The sequence below is a fragment of the Alosa alosa genome, chromosome 15 (assembly GCF_017589495.1).
Source record: "Alosa alosa isolate M-15738 ecotype Scorff River chromosome 15, AALO_Geno_1.1, whole genome shotgun sequence".
NCBI classification, from domain to species: Eukaryota; Metazoa; Chordata; class Actinopteri; order Clupeiformes; family Clupeidae; genus Alosa; species Alosa alosa.
Genome location: NC_063203.1, coordinates 22,488,245 through 22,506,883, shown reverse-complemented (window position 1 = coordinate 22,506,883; position 18,639 = coordinate 22,488,245). Strand labels below are relative to the sequence as shown.

General features: G+C 44.0%; 2 protein-coding genes and 1 long non-coding RNA gene across 5 annotated transcripts in view; 2 read left to right on the top strand and 1 right to left on the bottom strand.

Moving 5' to 3' along the window:
• Positions 1-1,608: 1,608 nt before the first annotated feature.
• LOC125307903 (claudin-3) lies at positions 1,609-2,966 on the top strand. The gene is made up of 2 exons (XM_048264034.1): positions 1,609-2,742; positions 2,936-2,966. The coding sequence occupies exons 1-2, from the start codon at positions 2,030-2,032 to the stop codon at positions 2,964-2,966; spliced, it is 744 nt and encodes a 247-aa protein (XP_048119991.1). The 5' UTR covers positions 1,609-2,029.
• Positions 2,967-8,174: 5,208 nt separating this feature from the next.
• Positions 8,175-9,895, top strand: LOC125308087. The gene is made up of 3 exons (XR_007195831.1): positions 8,175-8,331; positions 8,497-8,825; positions 9,733-9,895. It is a non-coding gene; the product is annotated as an uncharacterized LOC125308087 (long non-coding RNA).
• Positions 9,896-12,879: 2,984 nt separating this feature from the next.
• si:ch211-235m3.5 (BICD family-like cargo adapter 1) overlaps positions 12,880-18,639 on the bottom strand; it is a 19,756-nt gene continuing 13,996 nt past the window's right edge. For 2 of the 3 annotated variants that reach the window (XM_048264336.1, XM_048264338.1), the window contains 5 exons: positions 17,515-17,664; positions 15,419-15,499; positions 14,581-14,693; positions 13,993-14,113; positions 12,880-13,357 (listed from right to left, as the gene is read on the bottom strand). In XM_048264336.1, coding sequence (XP_048120293.1) covers positions 13,148-13,357; positions 13,993-14,113; positions 14,581-14,693; positions 15,419-15,499; positions 17,515-17,664 — 675 coding nt within the window. In that variant the 3' untranslated portion in view covers positions 12,880-13,147. The remainder of the gene's footprint in view (positions 13,358-13,992; positions 14,114-14,580; positions 14,694-15,418; positions 15,500-17,514; positions 17,665-18,639) is intronic. The other variant, XM_048264337.1, reaches the window with a different exon arrangement.

The following is an 18,639-nucleotide window of genomic DNA, read 5'->3' as shown; positions in this document are numbered from 1 at the left end:
CACGGCAGTCTTCAAAAGCAAAACTGCTATACAGAGATGGGAAGTAACGAAGTACAAATACTTCAGTACTGTGGAGTATTTATTTTTCTAGCAACTTTTTACTTTACTCCCCTACATTTTCACAGAAATGTCCTTACTTTCTACTCCTTACATTTTCAAAACTCTCTTCAAAGGTCTTGTTACTTTTGTGTTCATGCATTCGAGGCGAGTTATGAATTATTTTTGAGGTCATTGTGTGCTTCCCCAACATCAAGGCTGATTTCAACCTAAGTCGATGGGACAATAGTGATGCAAAAAGGGGATTAACTTTGCAGCTTTAGGGGTGCCACCTAAGGGGCAACGCCAAAACAATGGTTAGGCAATGGTTGGAAAACTTATTTGTTGAATTCAGAATGCACACAGACATCAAAACATCTATCCTTTGTTTGCTTTTCCGTCTAAAACATTTGTCGGAAAATATTGTGACATTATCCTAAGCCTATTCTGCTTAGCCTGGCCACGCCCACCTAAATTTCCTTTCGGGGAGATTACATTAGCTTAGATTCAACTTTATTGTCATTGTGCAGAGTACAAGTAAGGGGCAACGAATGCAGAAATATGGTCTAGAACACGATAATTCACTAACAATTCTAACCAACCTCAAAAAGGCTAAGCCAATCAGCGATGAGATGAGCTGCTATAGTTCGAAATCGAAAGCAAAGATAGGCCCACATACCGGTACATTGTTTCTTGACTGACAATACTGTTTATTGTCAGTTTGTAAAGTTTAGGTGATGTAGGAAGTGACACACAGAATCTCTAAACAATGTGATTGGTTAGGCTGGACGAAGGATTTCAAAGTTAACGCTTTGTTTACGTCTATCACCATGCTAGTGTTGAAAAGGATTCCCAATCGTGAGTGACCAGACTCTATTTACTTTGTGAATGAGTTTGGTAACCAGGCTATATTCTGCCAGCGTGCTGACCTCAAACAGAATGTTTTTCTGCAAGTTCATCCCTGGCTTGGTAGTAGGCAACAAGCTTGCTTGATTTTTTGTATGAAATACCACAGGGACAATTAAATAGTTATTAAGGAGTTACAGTTAAAACAGTTAATTTGGAATATACCATTGTAAGCTACAGCCCGCTTCTTTTAACAGAAACAACTGGTAAAATACTTCTTCAAAAAAGCTAGGATAGTTTTTAGTTTTATACTTTTAGTACGTTTTATAGCCTGTACGTTGTTACTTTTACTTGAGTAAAGAAGTGTAGTCACTAATTATACTTTTACTCTTTTTTACAGAGGTATCTGTACTTCTACTTGAGTATGGGGAATGTGTACTTGTACCATCCCTGCTGTCATAAGATGTTCAGCATTCTTTAAATCCATTAAAAGTTATCAAATTAATAAAAATTTAGCCATGTGATTATTCACTCCTGTCTACTTGTGCTGTTTATCACTCATTATCGTTGAGATGAATGTCTTCAGCCCGTTGTCATGACAAGTGATGGGAGCACCCGCAGCCTTTCATGGTGTGATGTCACCTCCCCGCTGGACTCCTCCTTCCTGGCTCCTCCGGGGTATAAAAGCTACTTGTGGTGCTGCAGCCCAGGTTCTTACTCTGTGCGTGTGTGTGTGTGAGAGAAAGAGACAGAGTGAGAGAGACAGAGAGAGACAGAGAGAAAGACACCAACCAGCCAACCAGCCTGAATGTAGAGTTTCATCCTCTCTCTCATGGACTTGGATGTTCCTCGGATTGACCTGTGTGTGAGTGTGTGTTTGTGTTTCTGTTGAAGGGCTCTACAGAGTCTGAGTAAGAGTGTGTGTGTGTGTGTGTGTGTGCGTGTGTTTGAGTGTGTGTGGCATTGAGTGCGTATGTGTTTCACCTGAGCAGCTGCAAAGGGTCTGTGACGCTTTCGAGCATTCGTGTGAGGGCACTTCGTGTGTGTGTGTGTGTGTGTGTGTGTGTGTGTGTGTGTGTGCGTGTGTGTGTGTCCTCTGATAGCCCAACTTTTCAGTGTGTGTGTGTGTGTCGGAGTGTGTGTCAGCATGTCTGCGGGTCTGGAGCTGCTGGGCATCGTGCTGTGCGTCCTGGGGTGGCTGCTGGCCATCGTGGCCTGCGCCCTGCCCATGTGGCGCGTGACGGCGTTCATCGGCAGCAACATCGTGACGGCGCAGATCATCTGGGACGGCCTGTGGATGAGCTGCGTGGTCCAGAGCACGGGTCAGATGCAGTGCAAGGTCTACGACTCCATGCTGGCGCTGTCGCAGGACCTGCAGGCGGCGCGTGCCCTGACCGTCATCTCCGTCCTGCTGACCGTCCTCGCCGTGCTGGTGTCCATCGGCGGCGCCAAGTGCACCAACTGCATCGAGGACGAGGCATCCAAGTCGCGCGTGATGATCGCCGCCGGCGTGCTTTTCATCGTGTCCGGCGTCATGCAGCTGGTGCCCGTGTCCTGGTCGGCCAACACCATCATCCGGGACTTCTACAACCCGCTGCTGACCGATGCCCAGCGGCGGGAGCTGGGGGCCGCCCTCTACATCGGCTGGGCGGCAGCCGCGCTGCTGCTGATGGGGGGGTCGCTGCTCTGCTGCTCCTGCCCCCCCCAGGAGAAGAAGTACAACCCGTCCCGCATGGCGTACTCGGCCCCGCGCTCCGCTCCTGGGGGACCCGCTCACGACCCGCCAGGGACCCCTACGTGTGAGCGTGGCAGGAGGCGAGGCGGGGAAAAACAGGGGAAAAACAAACTCTACACTCTCCAGTAGGTGTGTGTGTGTGTGTGTGTGTGTGTGTGTGTGTGTGTGTGTGTGTGTTAATGATAACGATAACGGACATTCAGAGATGATGTCCCACATGACTCCGCAATGAAGGGCTCTGCGTGTGTGTGTGTGTGTGTGTGTACGTGTTTTGGCTTTTGTATTGTGGTCTTAGTTGTGTCTTGTGTTTGCGATCAGCATGCTCAAGGTGGACAAGGAGTGCTTATGATTCAACACTTTTTTTTTATTGTATTTGGCTTTTTTTTGTGTAAGATGGTCACTTAAATGTCTGAAAGCTTTGGTGAAAAGAGTTTTGTAAAAAAAAAAAGACTATTTAGCAAAATATGTTGCATAGTATATAAGTATATTGTGCGCTTTGTCTTACACTGTTACAAGACAATGTGTATGAACAAATATGTCTGTAACTTTTTGCTTATATTAAGTTTTTTTTTCATGCAGTTTTTTTGCTCGCATACATGTATTGGCTTATATTTTTTGTTTCCTTCTCTTGTTTTAGGAATCTGTGAATCTTCATCTTCAATTGTTAAAAACACTGTGGTGTTTCTGTTTTTGAAATATCATATTTTTTACTCAGCGGTTAATGTTCAAACTAATATCATCCATCAGTCATCACATTGTATATTTTGAGTTTCTAAGTGGACCTGTTGCAGTCACTCACCGGCCTTACACCTATCAGCTTTCATGGTGGGCAAAGATATATGACAGCATCAATGTTTCATAGGTCATGTGTTTCATGGGTAGGAGGCACTCAGACACAGGTCAGAAGTGGAGGGGGTGGCGGGATTGGTCACCTGATCTGGACGAGGACTCTGGTGGACAGGTGGTCTTCTGTGAGGGTCACTTTGTGTGTGCGGTGGGGTGCGGAAGACACCTGGGAGAGTCACCCACACCTGATGAGGCTTATGGGCTTATGTTACTGTCCACATACACACACACACACACACACACACACACACACACACACACACACACACACACACACATACACACACACACACACACACACACACACACACACACACACACACACACACACACACACACACACACACATCTGCTCTCCACATTCCACATTTTCTTAAAAAGCAGTTTGTTTTTAAATGACAAATGTTGAGGTGCTTTAAGTTGTGCTAAACAATAAACTCTTATGATAAACTCAGATTGTCATTGTCTGTGATGGTGAATGAATTGACAGAATGGGGTACAAGCTTGTAACATGCCATACCATAAACATGAATTTCAGCATAAACCAAAAGTGATCTATTTCCTCTTTTACTTGCTTACTTTCTAAGCCTTGAATCTATACTCCACAAACGTTTAGATTCCTATTTACGTGTATTCATTCAGCAGACACAGATGTGCAGACTCTTGGGTGACCTTCCCCACTCTCTGTTTGTCCCCAACCCTCACACAGGGTTGGTTCTTACCAAAGATTCTAGAGCGGAGCTCTGTTCTTGAATCTTTGGTTCTTACTGTAGTGTGGTGTGTTGCAGTGTGGCTCTACAGTGACAGTGAGGGCTGATGACGTACCCAACACGAGGCATTTCCTGAATTCAAACAACACTTCCTGTACTCCGTTCACACAGGATGCACACAGGTCAAACCAGAGCTGGGGGACACCTCCTGAAGATTTAAAACACAAACACAACACAGATTTAAGATTTAAACACTTTTATTTTCATTCCCAGGAATACAATTGAGGCTAGCCCTCATTTCCAATGTAGCTGATGATCTCATGAGATACAACAAATATACAAAATAGAGAGCATGGCCTATTACACAGTCAACTAACAAATAATAAAAAAGATAAAAATAAAGCAAGTAAAAGGATAGAATAAAACAGGTACAGTTTGAGACAGGGAAATTAGAGATTAGAGATTTGAACAAAGATGTAATTTTAGAAGTGCGTTGAATGTTATTCCAGGAAGTGAGGGCATTAAAACAAACTAACATAAATCACACGTAATAAATTTTAAACATTTTAAACAAAATAAATTTTGTATGGAAATGAGTGTACCAGTATACTGTCAAATTTATCAAGATAAACCAACATGTAAACCAAACCACCGTTTCTTCCTAAAAAAAAGTGTCTTTGAATGCTATATAGTATGCTGAAGTCTTTCAACAGTCCTTTCGATAATCTTTGGCATTCTCACAGGGCCCACACGGCTCCTTGCATGCACTAACAGCTGCCCTGTAAAATATTCAGCAGAGTCTGACTCCGCTATATGATAAAGGGGAGGAACTCTTCTCATTTTACAGCCCAGCCCAGCCCGGCCCAGCATGGCAACGTCCATTCAGCCCACAGCGGATCAATGTCAGCCTCCCCAACACTTCAAAACACCACACTCTTTAACCTGTGAGCCAGATAGTGCCCGAGCCAACCACCCAGGCGTACAGTAGGGTTATCCTGATAACGGTAAACTCTAACATGGATCTGGCATGAAATCGGGTCGAACCAGAGACAGTGCTGTCCTGGCATCTGTCTGGCATCTGTCTTGCAGTCTGTTTGACCTCACGTTAATTCTGTGGAGATCTCCTGTGGCAAGGGAAGCAACCCAGCCAAACCATCATCCATAAAATGTGATTAATGTGAAGGATGACCCATCTCTTCCGAGAGCAATTCCTTTCCTAACTCCTCTAACGCACCAAACTCACTCTTTCTGTGCACTTATTGACACGATCCTTGCACTTCGCCTTACTGAATAGATGTATTACCTGGCGCTCCAAGGCCTCCTACTCTATTGAGTGTTGCTCCTCTCGTGTACGTCGCTTTAGATAAAAGTCTGCCATAAGAACAAATGCATATACAAATCTGCACTGACTGAAGGAAGGGATAGTCAGGACAGAGAAGAAAGTCGATTAAATAAGTACTCGATTAAGCATGTCCAGCTGTTTAGAAGTGCTAGGTGAGGAGGGTTTTCTCAGAAGAGGTGGGTCTTCAGGAGGTTTTTGAAAATAGAGAGGTATGCATATAAATGTATATAATTATCTGTTGACTCCTTCTGTGAAGACTCAGCAGCCGATAGCACGTCTAAGGTGACGAAAGGCACAACCCTTAGCTGTGTTTTCTGCTTTAATAATGCAGGTGGTTGGGTGTGGGCCGTCAGCTCTATGTAACCAAACAGTCATTCACGCATGTGATTCATGCTTAGTTGCAGGAACTGCGAAACAGAAGCCCTCATCCTTTGGGGAGATTTGAATAGTTAATGGTGAGGAGATTTGTGTTTGGACCCAGATGTGTAAGGGGCTGGCAGCTATATACTCTCACAGTGGGGATATTAGAGTCAGTACCAAAACAAAGAACCTCAGGCTACCTATGAAACACAGTGAAACAGAGAGTGCCTTTTTATATTTGGGGAATTTCTAAAGTAGATTGCTGCATTCATATGGGGATATTTATGGAACTGGGTACAGTGTCAAAATCAAGAGCCTTTTTGCGCACATGATTGGCTATAGTCTCATATTCTTAATGTCTTAAATTAATTCACAGATGTGCTCCCCTGAAACCATGCATGTGTTAATGAATGATCCACTTGTTTGACTCCAATTTGTTTGCTTAAATTACAAGCCCCTCCCCCCTTAAAAGGTTCAATCTACTTGATATTTTCCATGTAAGGCAGAAGGGGGTTCACCATATCTCAGTCCTACGTAATCAATGTACTGTAGCTCAGAGTGCAGATGCTGGAACTTAGTTTCACTTTGCCTATGTCAGGACAGGGCAGGGAAGGGCAGGGCAGGGCGAGGGTCTGCACTGCGTTTGCTTCGCATGACTGCTTTTTTTGCCCATCTCAGCCTCCTAGCACTCATCCATTCATCCGTTCAGCCTGCTATTAGCAGGTGGAAAATTAAGGGTTTCTGTTTCACAGTGACCTCCATATAGACAGTACAAACAGTCATTGGTGACCGCATGGAGGAAGAAGACATTCACATCCAGTATGAATAAGACATTATGTCTTCCTTGTAAGTGACACACTGACCAACAATGTCTGCTATTGCATAGGGGAGAATGGGGTAAGTTGAGCATAGGGGTAAGATGAGACACCCCTTTTTTCTAGGAAACCGTAAACAATTTTTTATCATGTAACAGGATTTTAAGGAAGAAGGAATCATTCTTTACAATCTGTGGAAAGGTACAGCACATGGCAAATGTGGTAAAAAAATATATATATGTGTAAAAATATGATTTTTTTGCTCACCAAGAGTTAGAGTGATTTAGAGGAAACGTGAACAGAACAACATTCAGATGGATTACACTTCAAGTGTCCTTTAAAGCATGATAAGCATGATATGAGGGCTAAACAAAATCATGAATGTTACCTTATCTTATTGTGAGAAGCATTTTCTTTCTTTTCAGATGAGCCACCAGGACTGGGGTAATTGAGACGGCTAACTAGTACTTGTGTTGCATCTGTAAAATTTGGTTCCTTGGTTAGTTCCTTGGTATGGTTCCTTAGTGTTACTAAGAGTTAAAGAGACTAGGCAGCAAATCAATCTGACTTATTTAAGTCAATTAAAAGGATGAATTCAAAGGTAAACAGGCAACAAAAAATGTTATAGGCCTAAATCTTGCCAAATTTTAAGTTGAAGCTATTTGCCAAATTCTCAGTTGGTGTTGGTGTTTGTTACAGTTTGTAGAAATTAAACTATTGTTCTAAGAAAGTAAAAAATGTTTTACCCAAAATCTTTGTTTTGGACCAACTTACCCCACACCTAGACTCATCTTACCCCATATGGGGTAAGTTGTGCCAGAAGACCAACTTTTTTGCAGAAAGTATATTTCTTTACCTTTATAAGTTATCAAAGAGTTGTGGTTACAGAAGTTGTAGAACACTTTTTTGTTTGGTTTGATGGTTACAAAACAAAAACTCTGACACATTAGAATGATGAATAATGTAAATGGCTTGTTCTCCCTATCATATCATGCAAACACTTCACACAGAACAATGGTGAATTTGTGATGATTACTTTGATGACTGTTTCTGTCCCCCATTTTCAAGCATCGCTCCACCTTTGTTTGGGAGTTTGTTTCTGGTGGTGTGAGATCCTCCACCACCTTCACAGCTAAAGCATTTTGAGTACCTAAATAAAGCACCATAAACATTTAATTTAATGTTGTTGTTTTTCAGTTCACTCAAAAACAACGATTGAAATTAGCAGTATGGACCCTTTCAACAATAAAAACAAAAACAATGCTTGAACGTTCTATTTGGCCCCAATCTACCAGAGAGGGTTAAAGCGGAGCTAGTAATCAAGGATCTTTGAATCTACTTCCTCTGCATTAAGATTACATATGGAATGTTAAAACGGAAGTCTTGTGGGGCCAACTATGATGCTGATAATGGAACTCTCTTGAAAGGGTCTCTATGACAATATGGCTTAGCTGCAGTGTTCCCTAAGACTTCAACACCTTCCATAACTCAGAGGCTCAGAGCGTAAATAAGATAGGCCCAGTTGTCTTGTTGTGTGTGTGGAGTTGTGACATAAGATGGCTTGTGGTTAGTTTCCATAACAACCTCATCAGGGTAAAGTCTCCACAAACCCGGCAGTGTTACGAGCTTGGGAAAGCTGGAGTGAGTTTTTCTTTCTCTACAGGAAGTGTTAATCTTTAATGGATTGCGCTGACATGGGAACTGGTAACCATGTCACTGCTAACATTTGGGATGGGCCATCATCATTGGTCATCACTATTTTTCTGTTCTTTTGAGCTTGTTAATCCTTTAACTTCCTCTTCACAGAATCAGATCAAATCGGGATTGAGGAAGTGACTCCTTGGCCAATTAAAACAAGATAAGAGAAACACTGGAAATGATGACTGAATAGGCATCATCACACAACCAAACATCAAACTGCCTGACAAATAAAACCTGACGCTGATGAGAAGAGTTTCGGGGGAAGCTGAGTGAGGAAAAGAGATTCCTGGTCCCTCTAATCTCGACGGATCTCCCTGCACACACACACAGAGAGCCCCTCTGTTCAGTCCGCACGTCTGTGAGGAAACTGGACCCTGAGCACGCACTAACGAGGGGCCTGAAACTCCTGGCTCACGTGACCGAAACTGGAGAAGGTGAGCCACCAGTAGGTTGCTAGGCAGCCACGGTAGCCAGACCAAGGGACCAGCCTGTGTATTATGTGGGTAGAAAACAGTGAGTCTCTCTGTCTGCCTCTCACACACAAAGGATCATTAGTGTGTCTGGCCAACTACACACAACAATAACTATCTTACTGATGCCACAGAACTAGAAGAGAGTGTTTATCCACCTGTGTGTGTATTGTCTATATCCCTGTGGTTTATAATTCTGTAATACGACAACCACAAACATGTTGATACAGTTTGATCCAGGATAGGTATAGACACCACAAAACCACAATATCCCAAACGACAAACAACAACAAACAAATACTTTGTTTTAATTTGGTTTAGCATGTGCTCTTGGCTGCTGAGGGTGTTCATATTACTGTACTGGAAATGGTTGCTCAGTGTGTTTTATTGATAATTCTGTACATTTCCCACATTTTGGGTAGCCTAGTGCATGTCTTAGTGACGTCAATGTAGACATAATACAGAGTTAATGTCTATAGCCTTCAAGATACTGTACCGTTTGTGTTTGTGGAATCAAATAGTCCTATTACAGTTAGCAGAGCAGAGTGGTCTGAAACGCCATATGTGGACCAAGCGGTAAGGAATGTTGAGAATTTGACATTCACTCACACACACACACACACACACACACACACACACACACACACACACACACACACACACACACACATGCACGCCCACACACACACACACACACACACACACACACACACACATACACGCACACACGCACATCCAGTCTCCTAATGTATGAGAGCAGGTATCCTACAGAGAGCTCTGAAGAGAAGAACAAACAGTTCATGCTGTACAGAAACACTGCTGCTTCAAACACTGCGGTGTAATGGTCAGCATGCTCTGCTTTTGATTCCAGCACACTTGTTTACAAATTGTCCGGGAGGAGGGGAACGAATGTGAATATCAGCCAAATGCTTTAATTAAGGTGAGCCTCCTCCCTAAATTCCTTTTCCAGTTAAGGTTACCTCACCTCACCCTGTGAAGAGATGTGTTCCAATGCCGTCAGATAGTATAGCCTATTTTCCCGGATCTCCTTAATAACTAATTTCTAAGCAAGAGGCTCACTGGTGCCATGAGGGCATGCCTATGGGCTTTAGCAACAGTGACTCCATAGATTTACAGGGTTATGTTTACAAAAACAATAATAACAAAAAAACAGGCCTTTCCAAAGACATGGGTGGACCATCTGAGACCCTGGATTATAAACTTACTACCATAGAGTAAAGTGTTGAGACACGTCACTTATTAAACTGTACCTTGGAAAAGTGACAAGTTCTGGCTTGTAGTTAGCTCGAAGCCTCAGCATCAGCCTCCGACTCACTCAAATGAGTGTATTTAAATCAACGGCCCGTTGGCGACATCCTCTGGCCATTTCAGGTACTGTTATTGTAACAGGTGGTGCTGATAGAAATTCAATTGGATGAACAACAGCTGTTTGTTTGAATAAAATTTGAAATGCTATTAACCATAGATCAACCAGATAATCATTACTATCTCATATTTTATTCCCTTTACTGTTTTTTTTATTTGGTAATGATTCACTATTACCTTTCTTTTTATTGTATTACAAATGAATTACTTGTCTAATTGTAAAGCACTGTGGCTCAACCTCTGTTAAAATGTGCCATACAACTAATATGACCTTGACATTGACCTCAACTATAGAATGTTGCGTTAACCTACCAGTATAGCAATAGTGTCTGTGGGTTCTTTAATCCAAAATTTATTTTTTACGCATCTATTTTTACACCACTATATCAGCTAATGACTAATATAAATAAACTCAAAAGCTCATGCCACAACATTGAAACTTATCCCGTAACTACTTTTGAATGGTTGTAGAGACTTATGTTAATCATTATGAGACATAAATATGTTATACCCCTTTTAAATGTGTTTGTAATGCTCTATGGATCAGTGGTGTAGTCTAGTTAGCTGATGTGGGTATATTGTTATGTAATCTAGTTAGCTGTAGTGGGTATACTGTGATCAACCCCAAATGTTAGTACGTATCCTTGCCTGTTTTATACTGAGATGGTGATGCTTTTTAAGTGGGTATACTGTGTAGTCCTGCGTATCACTTAGACTACTCCACTGCTATGGATATATACTGAGTTTACTGTAAATAAAGTGTTACCATTAATGTTTCCATTTCTTTTCCAATGAAAAACAGACCAATGAGCTAACTGTGTGTTTGTACAAAACTGACTTTATTTCACAGTATAAGGCATTCACATGTGCTTTCCAAGACAACACTACATAAACACCTTACCATGCATTTCAAAGATCAACATACTACAAATATCACCAAATAAGTACTACAAATAGTCAGTCATCATTTATTTTTCAACATTGTTACAGCATTAGACAGTTTGCTTTAAAAAAAAACACACATGAACTAACCAATCAGTAGTTTAACTGTGACCAGCATGTGTTGAAATGTGAGTAAACTACACATTGTTCTGTAGGCCAATAGAGAGAATAGATGTGACGGGCATTCCTATGCATGCAGTTGATTGGACTGTTCCTGTTGATTGACAAGTGAAGGAGTCACATATAGGGATCACTGAAGGAATGGCTTCAGCAGCTGCAGCAGAGACGTGAATCACCAACCAGCCCTGGAGCAGGAAGCATACTGTACAGCATCGTGGCAACAGAACAAGACTCTCAGCACCTGTGGTGATGAGGCCGGTGAGCACGCCCTCGTGTGTCTCAGGCAAGTCAGTAGTGTAGTGATGGCTATTTCATAAGGCCGTATTTGTAGAGACGGGTGCGCACATCTAAAATATGTTGTAAGAGGTGCCAGACAAAACGTGTCAGAGACAGAAGGAGATGGTCTGCACACTGTATATGGGCTCCAAGAGATACTTTAATTATTCTTAAAAGGCAACGTTTCGATCTAAACAGATCTTCATCAGGCCTGATGAACCATCTCCTTCTCTATTTCAAAAGGCCCCTCATGGGGGCTTTGACGTCGGAGGGACTCGTGGTCAATGTGTTCGTGTGAGTTAGTCCATTGGACTTCAATAGAAAAGCAGGTTTCACCTGCAACACACTTTCTGACCTCATACAAGTGCACTGGAATCTCAAGCCCTCACCTGGGTTAAATAACAAGTGTCAACATTGGTTTGAAAACATACACTCTAGCCAATCACAGTTCAGAGATGTGAATAGTGTCTAGAGTAAGGCTTTGTGTATGCACACAATAATCTCTGTGAATAGTCAGAAGCAAAGTCATTGATAGTAAGATATTGCAGGGCCAAGTCAGCCATCTTGGAAAATACAGTGTTAAATGCACCGTTAGGAAGTGCATGCCTGACATGCACATGCTTTGATCAGTGATGCTTGTTCCCTTAGCTTTAATCACAATAACAGGGAAAACGTATCAAAATAAATACAAATACTGACTGAATGATGATCTAACATAACATTTGCATTATCAAATAATACAACTTCATACAACAAAATAGAACCTCTTTGAACTTTTTGATCAGGAGAAAAAAGAAAAAACACATTCTTTGTGTTTCCCAGAGGTGTGGTGATCCAAATCACCGGCATAAGGCATCCGTTCCTTCATTCTTCTTCGAGAAGTACATCTTCTCAGGCCTGCCCATGTGAAACAGTGGACTCCGGGGTCTTGGTAGTGCTCTAATGATGAGAAGTGTCAGGGAGAGTGGACTTCAGGGCTCGTTCCCATTGTGTCCGAATAGCCCCTAGCACCAGGTGCATGTTCATGTTTTCAAGCCCACCCTGAACTTCGGGCACCATGGGGGATATCAGCCCACCCTTTCCCTCCCCACTACCAACTGCCCCTGGTGCAGCTACTTCATGTATGTGTTGGGGCAGATGGTGTGGCTACATCGCCCTTGGTGCAGTTGGCTTGGCCTCCATGGGGGCAGATGGCGTGTCTTACTGTTCATCTGCTCTCTGAGGAGGCAGATGGTGCATGCCCCCTGGTGCAGTTTGTGTGTTTTGCATGGGGGCATGTCTTGATGCTTATTTGCCCCTGGTGCACTTTTTCTCGTCTTCTTGGGGGCAGATGGGGCTGCCTACTTACCCCTGGTACAGTCTGTGTAGTTTGTGTGGGGGCAGGTAATACGGCTCATTTGTCCTGGGTACAGTTCATCTAGTGTTCATCTAGTAGGGGGCAATTGGAGCCGTTCACTTACCCCTGGTGTAGTCGCAAGTTTATGAGGGGGTAGGAATTGTAGCTGACTTGCCCCTGGGGTACTTGTTCAGGTTTAAGATGGGGCGGGGGCAGTTAGTGCAGCTCATTTGCCCCTCTTGAGCCAGTCCCTCCAGGGCGAGGGTCCGTTGCGGTCGGTGGTGGTGGTTGTCTGGGAGACGCAGACTGGCGCGTTGGAGAGGCGACGGGAGCGACGCAGGAAGGAGAGGGGGTGAGACGCCACAGGCTTCCTCTGGCTCTGATCACACTGCTGCTGAGTTCGGAGCTGCTGGTTAAGAATCACCTGGATATCATCCTGATGGAGGGAGAGAGAGAGCAAGAGAGAGCAAGAGAGAGAGAGAGAGAGAGAGAGAGAGAGAGAGAGAGAGAGAGAGAGAGAGTGTGTGTGAGTGGAGGGAGAGAAAGAAAGAAACATAAAAGAGACATTACAACCCCTGAATATTCCATTTAATTGAGTGTGACAGTATATTTAATAGACAGTGACCGGGTCTGCAATATAATATCTATATTTTAGGGCTAAAGTGAGCAAGGTCTTCTTTTTGTCATAAGTTATAATCTTCACCACGACTAGAGGGAGCTGTGGCACCATACCCTCCATATGGCTGAAAATACATGATTAAAAACAAAGCCATTGGTTACAGTCTCACTTCTGATGGCTGGAGGGTGGGAGTTTAACACTTCCTGGCTACACCATTGGCCAGCAATTGTCAGTAGCCCTGGTGCCCAGTGAAAGGGCATGAATGGGACAGCTGGCAACCAGGCATGACATCTCCCTCTCGAATGGGCATGGCAGACTGTGACCAGCAGAGGGTGCTGTAGCATAGTGTCTGTAGCATAACTCTAAGCTGGCGTCTGAGTGAACTCTCCTTTGTGTCTCTCACAAACTGGGTTTTATTCACACACACAGGCACACACTCACACCCATCCCACCTGCCATGCCTCCAGCTCCTGTGAGAGCTCCAGCTTCCTCTGAATGGCCTCCAGCAGCTGGTTATTCAGACTCATCATGTCGTTCTTGCTACGCACAAGCTCTGCCTCCATCAGTGTCTTCCTGCCAATCAGAAACAGACAGGTGACAGGTACATAACATTGTCAAGATCATTGTGCGTGCGTGTATGTGTGACTGTGAGACTGTGTGAATGTGTGTGTGTGTGTGTGTGTCATTTTTTTGTTTGTTTGTTTATTTGTTTGGGATAATGTGATCATGATGTCTATACCTACAATGAATGAAAATGCATCATATGCAACATATTCACAATGCCCTTATGGCAGAATTATGACTAAAACGCATAAAATGCTTGGAAAACTGCTACACCAGGCGCAACTGAAGTTTTCAGATGGCAGTGTGGAAAAATAGTTTCAGAAGACTGGTCTAATTTATATAACGTATAATTGTTGTAGCATAAGCTTCAGTGTGCCGGATGTTGACAAGAAACTCCCATTAAGTTCTCTATGTGTGTGTGTGTGTGCGTATGTGTGTGTCTGCGTATCTCTGTGTGTGTGTGTGTGTGTGTTTACTTTGATATGGCCTCATCTCGGTCTCTGATGGCCTGGTGGAGGTGCTCCTCCTCCACCCTGCAGCACTCCGACAGCAACCTCAGTTCACAATTCTCCTCCTGCAGCACACACACCTGAGAGAGAGAAAGAGAGAGAGGAAGAGAGACAGAGGGAGAGAAAGAGAGAGATGAAGAGAGAGAGGAAGAGAGACAGAGGGAGAGAGAGAGAAGAGAAGACGAGAGAGAAGGTGAGGCAATGCCCTGGTTCTCTGGTTCTATGTAAAAGCTAATTTACAAAGCTACCACTAGGGGGCACAAAGTTCATGGATGGTCTAGCACCTGGTTTCAGGCAGCTCCAGGGCATTTGGCAGAAATGGGTATTTGTCAAAGCTGGGCGTTTATTGAATCAGGAAGTGTTTACGAAGACTAGGGTTCATAAAAGAAGCTATATACTTTGTGGTGATCTAATAAAGTAAATAAAGTAAAATGAAATGAAATGAAGGGAAACAGGTTTCTGATTTGACACACACACGTAATAGCTCTGAGCCCTATCCACAGAAATGTGACAAATTGATGTGACCTCTTTCAGTGAATGAATGTCTTCCTGAGTACTTCAACTTCCACCAAAACCAGACCTGACCCTGGTTTACATTGTTTGAAAAACTAAACAGTAACTGAACCTGCAGCTACCTACGATATGAATAGGTTAGCCCCCACCACCCCCACCCAAACGTGCACCCTCAAATAAACACAAACACAGAGACACACGCACACACACATACACACATACATCTGTCCTTTTCCAGCCGTGTGAGTGATAGTGACGTGATAGTTTTAGCACATGAGGTGTGGTCAGTCACCTGATCCTTGAGGTCCTGTATCTGGGCCGGGCTCTCAGACTGGTCACTCCCCACCTCCACAATGGAGCCACTGAGCTGCTGCTGGGCACACCGCACAGAGAGACAGAACACAACACAGATCACATGACAGGCCCACATTACAGCAGGCCGATAAGAGGGAGGGAGGGAGGAGGGAGAGAGAGAGGGAGAGAGAGAACAGGAGAGGGGGGGCAGAGAGAGAGGGAGAGAGAGAACAGGAGAGGGGGGGCAGAGAGAGGGGAGAGAGAGGGAGAAAGAGAACAGGAGAGGGGGGGGCAGAGAGAGGGGAGAGAGAGAGGGAAGAGGAGGGGGGCAGATAGAGAGAGGGACAAGGCCTGGTCTTTGTGTTGTCTTTGTGAGACCAATGGGCTGGGCTGGGTTATCTGGTCTCAAGTAACAGCCCTGAAAGACATGCTGTCCCTCCAAAAAGTACCCCTCAGCCTCTCTCTCTCTCTCTCTCACACACACACACACACACACACACACACACACACACACACACCTGTCCTTTCACTCACTGTATCAGGTCCACAGGACACCCAGAACAAAGCACAACTGTCTCAAAAAGCTTTGAATGGAGGGGCATTGTGACCACCCCCTCACAAAAATGTCTTACATTATACTTTGTATAATTTAAATGAACACACACACACACACACACACACACACACACACACACACACACACACACACTTTGTCAACAAACTTACTTTATGTGAAGTACTACCTAGGCCTATCTATAAGCCAGTACTGACATCAATCCAAACTATCCAGGGCTAACCTACCCAGCACTGAAGCAGGTATTTCGAGCAATGCTAAGACTGAATGCTAATCAGAATGGAATTGAAGAAAGCTAGCAACTGCTGACCCAAAATTGAACTCGCCAATGTTGGCAGTGGCACAGGTTGCCTCTTAAACTTAAAGATAGCCAGTGCTGACCTGCATTAAAAATACATTATCAGTTGACCCAAGCGTGCAACAAGAGTAAAGGTACCAGCACTGACGTAGGTGGGTAATCAGAGACCTTCACTGCTACCTCTGATCCAGGATCAAGACCTTTAGAAGCTAGAGTAAATCTAGCCAGGCATTTAGAACACAGACAGTCAATTCTGACCCAAACTTGCAGCTCATGGAAGTAAAACCGGGCTTAGTTGGCAAAGGTTAGCATTCAGAGTCAGCATAAATTCTTCGATGGGAATGCTGCCATTCAGATAAGCCTCTCAGGTCTGTGTGTGCCGTGCTCTTATCAGTAAGACCGCTCAGGTGCTCGACCCGATGCTGGGAAACACGCCATGGGCAGTCAAACCCCACACACACCTGATTAATGTAGTGGACACAGCCTCCCTTTACTGAGCCAACTCCGCTGACTACTATAGTGCGCCAACTCCGCTAATGCAATGCTAACTCCTACTCTCCCTCACACCACACACATAAACCACCACCACGCCAGCACTGAGAGAGATGTTCACGCAGACTCGCTGCAGCTAGATACCCATGATTCAGAGTTCAGGGAGAATGAAAATCAGGTCAGCCATTGTTATTTTTTTTACCCCCAGTTCCCACTGCCTTGAGACCACGTGGGGAGTGCATGTGTATGTGTGTTTGTGAGAGTGAAAGACTGTGTGTATGTGTGTGTATATGTATGTGTATGTGTGTATGTGTATGTGTCTGTATGTGAGAGTGAAAGACTGTGTGTATGTGTGTGTGTGTGTGTGTGTGTGTGTGTGTGTGTGTATGTATGTGTATGTGTCTGTATGTGAGAGTGAAAGACTGTGTATGTGTGTGTATATGTATGTGTGTGTGTGTGTGTGTGTGTGTATGTGTCTGTATGTGAGAGTGAAAGATTGTGTGTATGTGTGTGTGTATATGTATGTGTGCGCGTGTGTGTGTGTGTGTGTGTGTGTGTGTGTGTGTGTGTGTGTGTGTGTGTGTGTGTGTGTGTGTGTGTGTGTGTGTGTGTGTGTGTGTGTGTGTGTGTGTGTGTGTGTGTGTGTGTGTGTGTGTGTGTGTGTGTGTGTGTGTGTGTGTGTGTGTGTGACTGAGAGAGTGAGTGAGTATGTGTGATCCTCTACACTCACCTGCGATGAGTGTTGTTGTGTGAGCTCCTGAGCCAGGTTCTTCAGCTGTGCCACCATGCCCTGCAGGTCATTCTGCCCGCCACCCACCTCCTGGGGGTTTTGCGTTAGAGGAAGTAGAAGCCTCAGGATGGACTCAACTTCCTGTGTGAGCTGAAGAGGAGGACAGGACCATGAGCTCAAGGGACTCGTCATTTAACACGTATTGAGAATTTACACAGCAAACTAGACATAGGTGTGTGAAACAAGTGAATGAATTTATACAGCTTTTTCCTGTGTGTGTGTGTGTGTGTGGATTTGTATTACACCTCACAAATGCCCTAAAATAGACATGAACCATAGAAATGGACTCATTATTACAGACGTAATAGACTCTTAAGAACTTTCCGTCTAAATTGCTGCACTGATTCCAGTGAAATTCTATCTCTAACAATAGATGGATGTCATACAGACGATTTCTGTCGTTTCGCTTCTGGTGTAAATTAGCCTAGAGTGTGCCCTGAGAGAGTATTATGGGGTGACTATGGGACAGTTACCATAACTACCCTTACTACAATAATTACAACTTCAATAAGTTCTCTCACAGCAGCAGGTGTGGGTCTAATATGATAAAACCTACTTTGTCCACCTTAACACCAACTCCACTCAGAGGTTTCCCCATGAAACATAAAGTGAGGTAGAGAGCGTGAGACATTCAGAGAGGCCTCAGAGCTTCAGATGTGTGTGGAAAGTGTGAGACATTGAGAGAGGGAAGAGGAGGAGGAGGAGGAGGAGGAGGAGGAGTGCGCTGAGCAGAAACTTGAGGAATTTATGAAATGTGAAGAGCACACAGAGAAGAGAGATCTTCAGCAGGTACACCCTATTTGATCCTTTTCGAGCTGCCCAGCAAGCTAATAAAAACTATGCACAACCAAAATTTCCCTGCAGCTGTGAGACTTCACACACGTGTTGCGAAATGGAGCTGATGTTGAGGTGGGGGCTCAACCAGTGCTTGAGTGGAAAATAAATGCTGTCTGTTCCAGCCAGTTTCACCATAATGACGGTTAGGTGACTGATGTTTTCCTTGTAGCACTTGGAACAAAGGTAGGCGACAATAATGTGTGTGTGTGAGAGTGTGTGTGTGTGTGT

Coding starts and splice junctions, on each gene's coding strand:
- LOC125307903 (XM_048264034.1), top strand. CDS start 2,030: ATGTCTGCGGGTCTGGAGCTGCTGGGCATCGTGCTGTGCGTCCTGGGG. Junction 2,743..2,935: donor AACAAACTCTACACTCTCCA/GTAGGTGTGTGT, acceptor GTTTGCGATCAG/CATGCTCAAGGTGGACAAGG.